The sequence below is a fragment of the Hyperoodon ampullatus genome (assembly GCF_949752795.1).
Source record: "Hyperoodon ampullatus genome assembly, chromosome: 11".
In the NCBI taxonomy this organism is placed as follows: Eukaryota; Metazoa; Chordata; class Mammalia; order Artiodactyla; family Ziphiidae; genus Hyperoodon; species Hyperoodon ampullatus.
In genome coordinates this window covers 53,421,719-53,431,493 of record NC_136924.1, presented here as the reverse complement: position 1 = coordinate 53,431,493, position 9,775 = coordinate 53,421,719, and the positions used below count along the sequence as shown (strand labels likewise).

Sequence of the window (9,775 nt, the reverse complement as noted above, 5' to 3'; positions counted from 1 at the left end):
CGAAGGGGGCGCCGGCCGCTGCCCCGATTGGCTGTGCCGCCGCCCCCTCCCCGCGCCGCGCGCCCCCGGCCCGCAGCCCGGGAGCTGGTTCCCGCTGGAGGGAGGACGTGCTGGGGCGGGACCGGTCTCCCCGCCCGCACCCGACCCCGGGCGCGCGGGGATAAAACCCGGCCGGCGCCGCCCGGGAACCCGGCCCCTGCAGCCTCCCGTGCGCGGAGAGGCGGGGCCGGGTCCGACCCGCTCCCCGCGCCTCCGCCCCTCGGACCAGGCTCCGGGAGCAAGGCGCCCCGCGCGCGGGCACGCGACGGCCAGAGCGCCCAGGCGGTACCTTCAGCAGAGCAATGAAGAGAGCCGGGGAGAAGCAACCGCAGCCGGCCGAGACGTTTCCTGCGCCCGGGGTTGCTGCCGCCGCTGCGGCTGCCTGAAACTCCCCAAAGTTGCGAGCCAGCGAGAGGCTGCCGCCCGCCGGGAGCTAAAGGGAAAGGAACTCGTAAGATGCCGGAGTGACAGACAGACGCACAGACCTGCAGAAGACACCACCGTCGGCGGCCTTTCCCCGGAACCTGTGAGGCTTCCCAGCTCCGTGAGTTGCTTTCTGGACGGGTGGCTTGCTAAGTATTTCCGTGTAATTGTTTATACGATGCGTTTGTATATTTTTGTGACTCTTGGAGAGAGTTAAAAAAAACAACGCAGGATGCACCTTAAAAAACAATTGAGTTTCTGATATTGAGACGGTTGTGTTGATAGAATGGGACTGTAAATGTCTGTAAGCAGTAGTAACCCAGGAAAAATTGCATCCAACAGTAAAAAAGACACATAGGCTCCCCAGTGTGAAAATAAAAAAACCTCCATTTCAAAAGTTATTGGAAAGAAAGCCAGATATTACTCTTAAGGGCTAACTAGTGCTAGTTAACTTTGCTTTTTTACCCCTCTTTAAATATTGATTGTTTACCAGGTTCACTGGTGGCAGGCTGAGCTGGTGGAAAAGGCGCCTGGAAGAGCCTTAGAGGCGACCATAATGTCTTTACGTTTACACGCACTGCCCACCCTGCCTGGAGTTGTCAGACCGGGCTGCAGGGAACTGCTGTGTTTGTTGGTGATCACGGTGACTGCGAGCCGTGGGGCCTCCGGGGTGTGCCCCACCGCTTGCATCTGTGCCACTGACATCGTCAGCTGCACCAACAAAAACCTGTCCAAGGTGCCTGGGAACCTTTTCAGACTGATCAAGAGACTGGATCTGAGTTATAACAGAATTGGGCTTCTGGATTCTGAGTGGATTCCGGTATCGTTTGTCAAGCTGAACACCCTCATTATTCGGCATAACAACATCACGAGCATTTCTATGGACAGTTTTGCCACCACTCCAAATCTGCAGTGTCTTGATTTATCATCCAACAAGCTGAAGACTGTGAAAAGTGCAGTGTTCCAGGAGTTGAAGGTTCTGGAAGTGCTCCTGCTTTACAACAATCACATTTCCTATCTCGACCCTTCAGCGTTTGGAGGGCTCTCCCAACTGCAAAAACTCTACTTAAGTGGAAACTTTCTCACGCAGTTTCCCATGGATTTGTACGTTGGAAGGTTCAAGCTGGCAGAACTGATGTTTCTAGATGTCTCTTATAACCGGATCCCCTCCCTGCCGATGCATCATATAAATTTAGTGCCAGGAAAGCAGCTGAGAGGCATCTACCTTCATGGAAACCCATTTGTCTGTGACTGTTCCCTTTACTCGTTGCTGATCTTTTGGTATCGTAGGCACTTCAGCTCAGTGATGGATTTTAAGAATGATTATACCTGTCGCTTGTGGTCTGACGCTAGGCACTTCCATCAGGTGCTTCTGCTCCAGGATAGCTTTATGAACTGCTCTGACAGTATCATCAATGGTTCCTTCCGTGCCCTTGGCTTTATTCATGAGGCTCAAGTGGGGGAAAGGCTCATTGTCCACTGTGATAGCAAGACTGGTAACGTGAATACCGATTTCATGTGGGTCGGTCCAGATAACAGAGTGCTGGAGCCCGATAAAGAGATAGAAAACTTTCACATATTTCCCAATGGAAGTCTGGTTATAGAAAGTCCTCGTTTTGAGGATGCTGGAGTGTATTCCTGTGTTGCAATGAATCGGCAACGTCTGTTAAATGAAACTGTGGATATCACAATAAACGTGAGCAATTTCACCGTAAACAGATCCCATGCTCACGAGGCATTTAACACAGCTTTTACCACTCTTGCAGCCTGTGTGGCCAGCATTGTTTTGGTACTTCTGTACCTCTATCTGACACCGTGTCCCTGCAAATGTAAACCCAAGAGACGAAGAAATATGCTAAACCAAAGCAATGCCCATGCATCTATTCTCACTCCTGGCCCTGAAAGCGATGCCCCCGCCGATGAACGGAAGGCAGGGGCCGGGAAAAGAGTGGTGTTTTTGGAACCCCTGAAGGATACTGCAACAGGGCAGAATGGGAAAGTCAGGCTCTTTCCCAGTGAAACGGTCATAGCTGAGGGCATCTTAAAGTCCACGAGGGTGAAATCTGACTCAGATTCAGTCAATTCAGTGTTTTCAGACACACCCTTTGTGGCGTCCACTTAATTTTGTGCCTGTATTTTTATGATGTAGTGATTGAATCTCTTCATATTCAGCTTTGTGTGTGGTCTGCAGAAATAAACAGCAGGACAAAAATGGGGTGGTTTTGTTTTTCTGAAAAACAACCAAAGGGTCTCTTTCCCTGGTTAATAGGAAATGTGCTAAAGCACTTAGGTTCGTGCCAGAGAAAGATGGGGTGGTTTTTCAGTTTAAGTTCTAGATAATATCTTAGTCTTTAGCACCACTGATAATTTCAAAGCTGGCCTGGAGGTGATATAACTGACACTGTCCTTTCACTCAGGATTCTTGAAAGAAAAAATAAGTTCCAAGTATTAGTATTCTTAAAAAAGAGATTTTACTAACTTATTGGGACCAAAGTTGAGTTATGTTAAAGAAAAGTGTTGTGTTCATTTTTAAAAGATGTAGAAGGAAGAACCAAGCAGCAATTATTTATAAAGCACAAAGTAAAGTTAGATTTGGGAATAATTCGGTTCATGTCATCATTGTAGACCAGAGTAAACAGACTATCCTGATCAAATTTACTGAGCAGTGCCGCATCCCATATGGTATTAGATAAATAGTACTGTAAAGGTACATTTGTTTGACTGTCTTCTTCCCATTCTGTACATTTCCTATCTTTGTGCAAAAGATCTTACTGAAAATTTAAAGCCATCATTATTTGTTGCCATAAATATGTAGGTGTCAGTGCCAAAACGTCTGAGTAACTTCTTCAACCTTTGGTCTAGGAGACTAGTATTTGTTCATATGCTTGTGTGAATGTATGTCTTAAATTATATGAACTGTTAAAGAGATACCACTGTATTGTGCTTTGGACATTTGAATTATTGTAAATATATGTGTTCTGCGACTTGATGTTCTGTTTTATTTGCTTATTTAAAAATATACATCTAAGATGTTTTATGTGATCTGATTTTGCTACTTTTGTGTTAACCCTCTATAGCAAATACCTCTCCAAATTTCTTAGAGTTACAGTACAGAGTTTATTTTTTTTTAAGAGGGAAAAAGGCTCTAAAGTGTCCTACCCAGTTTATACCTTCTATATCACATTTTACTCTGATACCATTATACATTTCAACCAGGTTTGGAAGATATTTAAGCTCTGATTTTGGAACATGTGAGAGCCCCGGAGACCTCCTTCTCATTCCCATCCCTGCTGTGAGGTAATCGAGTACCCACTCTTGACCTAGGTTTCCTCAGCTATGAAATGAAGATTTCAGACTAGGTGATGTCTAAGGTTTCTTCTACCCTGGAATTGATGACTTCCTGGTGGTCTTAGCTCCATTACAGCCTTGGACTGGCTTTCTGAAAATGTACCGTATGCTGATGGAGGACAGGAATGGGATTAGGACAGACTAGCATAGCACTGCCTAGCTCCGAGGAACTATGATTTTGGATCATCAAGTCCAGCTCCTTTCCTTTCTCAGGGATAAATGAAACCCAGAGAGGGTTGTGGGTTGTCTGAGGCCACACAGTGAGTCAGTGACAGGGTTTCGAGGAGAGCTCAGTTTTGGGATTCTTCCTGGCGAAGATAAGAGGGTCAGAAAGTGGTTATTTTTAACGATGGGGACAGAGAAGGAGCCAAAGAATGAGACAAAAGAGAGGTCAGAAAATGGCAAAGGAGAATGAATCAGGGATGTGTTGTCCCTGGGGCCAAGAGAAGAGAATTTTTAAAAGATGGAAGTAGGCAACAGTAACAAATATTTGGAGAACTGGAGAACCAGATGAGGAGGGAAGACTGACTTTGGCAATGGAGGTTTTGGGGGAACTGGGTACTTGGTGACAGCTTGGTAAGTGCCAAGCCAGGCTCCCAGTGGCAGACGCTGGTCAGCTGGGGGTTAAGGAGTGGGTGATGTGTGCGGAGGGAATAGGATGTTAGCCACTGCTCAGTCACGTTGACAATTCTTTATTGCCCGGTGTTATTATTTTTTTTTCTTTTTGAGGTGGACCATTTTTAAAGTCTTTATTGAATTTGTTACAATACTGCTTCTGTTTTATGTTTTGGTTTTTGGCCCCGAGGCATGTGGGATCTTAGCTCCCTGACCAAGGATCGAACCCGCACCCCTTGTATTGGAAGGCGAAATCTTAACCACTGGACCGCCAGGGAAGTCCCTGCCTCTGCCTTTTAAACACAGACCTCACCGGTTAGATAAGATCCTCAGTCCCACAGATATTACAGGAAAACTTTTTTTTTTTATTTAATTTTTTTTTTTTTTTTTTGCCACGCTGTGCGGTTTGCGAGATCTTATTAGTTCCCTGACCAGGGATCAAACCCGTGCCCCATGCATTGGGAGCCTGGGGTCTTCACCACTGCACCACCAGGGAAGTCCCTATAGGAAAACATTTTATTCCAGTTCCTGCCACTTAAGTAATTAGGAAGAATTCTGTGATCTGTGTGACCTTTGAAATCATCACTCCTTTCATCGTTCATATTTGGAGAATCTCAGACTCAGAGATGCTGTGATTTGTTCAAGGTCACGAGGGAGTCTGGACACAAGGGAAAACTCTTTCGAACCACTGACACTCTCCAGCAAGGGGAGGGGCTGCCTCCAGGGGCCGTGATGACCCCAATGCTGAGTGTGAAAGAGCCTGGCTGGCAGGGAGTTTGCAGAGGATCTCTGAATTCAACCTTTTCTCTAGGGTCCTTCAGCCCTCAAACCCTTGCTTCTAGGAAATGCATGCTGCCTTTGGCAAGGGGACATGGACAGTGCTAGAGTGGGGAGTTTGGAGAGCCTGATCTTGGCTGGTCCTAATCCAGATGCTTGGTTAAAGGATGGGCTGAGCTGAGATCAAAACTAACATACTTACAACCAAAACAAAACATATATATATAAAAACGGAATCACTTTGCTGTACGTGTGAAACTAACACAACATTGTAAATCAACTATATTTCAATAAAAATAAAAATAATAAAAAAGAAAACAAACAAAAATCCTGAATGCTGCAAAGCAAAGCTTTGTTTTGGACAGGAATAGGAAGGCGCGGTGATGTAAAGCATAGAACTGACTGTTACGATGTGGAATTTTAGGTTCTTACGTGTATCTGGTTTTTTTTTTTGGTAGTTGCCTGATCACATGTATTTTAAATATAGGAATAGAACTAATTTGTACTTTATAAATTTGTTCTACTCAAAACTTTTATATAATTTTCCTTCTAAGTAATAATCTGGATTTATGTAACTGGGTTATTCTTTTAAGGTACTTAGTATTTTTTATTACACAGTTGTGAGAGAGGTGGATACTCATGGGAAAAATCAAGCAAAGATCATTGATGTGAAATTTTCCTGGGCTTAACAATATTTTTTCACTATAACTAGAAGATATTAGGTTCATGATAACACACTGTCTAGTTAATCATGAGTTACATTTTTAAAATACACTTTGAAGACTTATAATCTGAACTAATGGCCTAAAACATTAATTTATAGTTAACTTCTTCATGAATCCTCACCGTTTGGCCTAGAGAGATTTAAATATTAAAAAAAAATTTTTAGCTCTGATTGCTTGAATTATTTGCCCAGAAAACATGTTGTTTTTTCATTTTTCTAAATAAACATTTTTCTGAAATGTTAATCAGAAGGGACATAGGTGAAACTTACGGGGGTGGAAACATAAGAGGGACAAGAAGACACACAGTCCGGATTCTAAAAAGACGTCTGATTTGGATCATCCTGCTAAGCCCTGTTTAAAGAGGATATAGCCTAAACACCCTGCAGTATTGCTGGCTTTTCTTTGCCATGACTGCTGCTTGATGACCTTTTAGTGTCATCTGGTTTACCAAGTGGTCTAACAATAGGTCTAAACCCAGGCTTCTCCGTGGGATCACAGAGGAAAGTTAGATAAACAAGCGTTTCCAGCAGGTACCCTCTATACATTCCCCAACCAGAGGTTCTGGTTCAGGCCACCTGAGGTAAGGCCTGAATATCATATATTTTTTTGAAATTTCCAAATAATTATGCTTCTGCTTATTTTGTTGAAACACAGCCAAAAAAAGTGGGGCTGTAGCAAATTTTGTGTTTGGGGCTCTGTCAAAATACATTATTATTACTTGCTAATGGATTTATTAATAAAAAGAATTTTAGCTCTCACTTAAAAAAATTCTAATATGTTGGGAAAATGAAAGAGTGATTCTCTGATACTAAATAAACTCTAGAGTAAATTATTGGCTATAATTTATATTTCTATTTTTCTAAATTATGAAATACAGAATAATTACTTTGAGATGACTACATCTCTGATTCTTTCATTTTTTAAAACTATTTTTTGGCTTGAAAGCAGCAACAGCAGAAAGCTTTGAAAGCTTTGGGGCTTTCAAATTTGATTAGATCATAGTAAAGTGAAGGCATATTCCAAAGATATGAGTGCAGATTTCAGCTACAGAGAACAAACTTCTTTGTTTTTTCAATATTTTAGAATAATATTTTTAAAAGAGAGCAGTGAAATTCTTTTCACGGTTTTCTCATCCCTCTTTGCCCAAGAGCCAGCCCCAAATCCATATTTTTTATTTTTTATAATATGAAAGTTAGTGTGGAAAGATGATGGTAGTTCGCTCTTGCAAGTATTATTTGTTAGTAACATATAAAATGTAGAAACAAAAACTCTTATAATAATCTCTTGACTAATTGAGAGGACTGCTTACAGGACGATTGTTATTTGTGAATAGATTCCAGAAGGGGAATCCTTTTACAGTGAGGATCAGAGTAAACAGAGTATGGAAACACAGATCCTTTTATAAATTATAAGAGGTGATATATATATATATATAGATATAGATATAGATATATAGATATATAGATATCTATATATATCTATATAGATATATATATGTATGTGTGTATATATCATATATACATACATATATACATATATATGGAATTTATACTGGCTTTAATTTATTAAGTGTGAGAATCGGGGTTTATTCCTCATTACAGAAGCCCTGAAACGGGAAATATTAACCCCCCCTCACTGTTACAGATAGGAAAAAGAGGCTTAAAAAGGATAAATAATTTTCCCAGGTGACTCAGCTAATAAGTCATTTTTATCATGAGAATCATTTAAAAAATATCTCTGCACAGAACCCTTAGGGATGTTCTACCAACAGAATAACTATGTAAAGCACGGGCCATAAGTAAACTCATAAATGTAATTAGTGCTCACAGCCAATCTGGGAGAAGAGGAATGAAGGGTTGGGGGATCATAAGTCGTTCAAACATAATAAAGATGGAAATTGTTATTATTTTTTCCCTTAAAACACAATGAGTCACAGGTAGCAAAATTAGAAATCTACCTAAGAAGATTTGGTTTAATAGACAAAGCCTCCTTAGTCTGCTGGCTCTTTTCAGTCTGGTTGCCCTTCACACATGAAACTGCTTAATATGCAAAGCGAATATCTGCTTTATCATTATAAGTGACATATTTAAGATTTTTAAATGAATAAGTGATTGAGTTCAATTTTTTAAAATTAAAAATGACCCCAATTTACAGGAAAAAATAATCCTATTGGAGGGGGCATCTGAAATTTTGCTTTAAATGCCTAGAAGAATGGAGGAGGCAATTCAGACCCAGTGGGGGATTTTTTCAGCTAATTTTCAAATTAGATTTCTCAAAATAATAAAATTATTGCATAAGGTAGCATCATCAGCTTACCTGATTAAACTTCTCTATTAGGTAATATATCAGCAGAGTATCAAACATCATACTCAGAGTATGTGTATATATTAATTGTCTATAGGACGGAGGGAACGAAAAGTGCCCACGAACTGAGAAGGCACCTTGAGACTAAAATGAGGCAGGCAGCTGCGTATAATCAATGGATAAGTCAATTATAGGGTAACTTACAGGGTGGGATTGGGATCCGGCGGATAACCATCCAGAAGCATTTGCAGCCATACTCCATACTCCGTACCACTGAGGGGCCATTGAGGCAATTTTGTAGTTAACCTAGGGTAAGGGGGTAGGTGCTTGGAAACAGGACATGCATTCCTAAGTCAAGATTCATGAATGGGTAACTAGTCTCCTGGGCGCCAGGAATACATCAGTGAAGTTTTCCATCATTGTTTGGGGACTAACAGAGCATAGAGGCTACCTGGTCCTAATGATTATTAAACAATATCTTTTAACTACAAAGCCCTTGACGACAGAGAAGTGATTTACTGCACAGTACAGTCCTGGGTAGGGTCAGCGGAAGGACAGGAGAAATTGTAAGGGTCCAAGATGGTGTCAGTTACACTAACAACTATGCACTAGGATCTTGGCGTCATGGAGTTGAGTATCATAAGATCAAGGGTCAAACCCTTGGTGGTGAGTGGCCAGTGGTAACCAGAAGATTATTAAGCATTTCTACATAGTGTGGAGGCCGTAAATGATGTATAATAACTATTCTTTCCCCTTAAAGGAGATTACAGTACAACTGAGAGGTGAAACAAAAAATACTGAAACCAAGAGTAAGAGTTGATTTGTCTACTAGTGACTAACCTGGCAAATAAGAGATGAGAAAAGGCAGATAATTAGCAGAGACCTTGCTTTACCCTGTTGGGCTAATGTGACACAGGCTTGAACACTAAATAGCCAACCCATGGATGCTCTGAATGTTACATTAGCTGGGATCCTTACCTCAGAAAGACAATATTGTAAGGAGGTGGTGCAAACTTAGTTAATAGTGCTCTAAAATGAATGTCAGGGACTCTATTTAAAATTATTATTATTATTATTATTTTATTTATTTTTTTTTTTTGCGGTACGCTGGCCTCTCACCACCGTGGCCCCTCCCGCCGCGGAGCACAGGCTCCGGACGCGCAGGCTCAGCGGCCATGGCTCACGGGCCCAGCCGCTACGCGGCATGTGGGATCTTCCCGGACCGGGGCTCGAACATGTGTCCCCTGCATCGGCAGGCAGACTCTCAACCACTGCGCCACCAGGGAAGCCCCTCTATTTAAAATTTGACTGCTCATTTATTATCATTTATGATCAAATCTAGAGGAGAAAGAGACCTTAATATTTCACACTGGTCCTTTATCTACACTCACAGCCCCAAACTTCACGTCCATCACAGTTAGAATGAAGACTTCTGAATGTCCTAGCCATGTCCCGAGGAATGAGAATAATAACAATGACAAAGGGAACTCTTCTCAATACTCTGTAATGACCTATATGGGAAAAGAATCTAAAAAAGAGTAGAT

At 41.9% G+C, this 9,775-nt stretch overlaps 1 protein-coding gene across 1 annotated transcript; it reads left to right on the top strand.

Annotated features, from left to right (window-relative positions):
• Positions 1 to 1,018: 1,018 nt before the first annotated feature.
• Positions 1,019 to 2,584, top strand: AMIGO2 (adhesion molecule with Ig like domain 2; the record flags this gene model as incomplete). Its single annotated transcript, XM_079715553.1, has 1 exon — positions 1,019 to 2,584. The coding sequence occupies one exon, from the start codon at positions 1,019 to 1,021 to the stop codon at positions 2,582 to 2,584; it is 1,566 nt and encodes a 521-aa protein (XP_079571679.1).
• Positions 2,585 to 9,775: the final 7,191 nt, after the last annotated feature.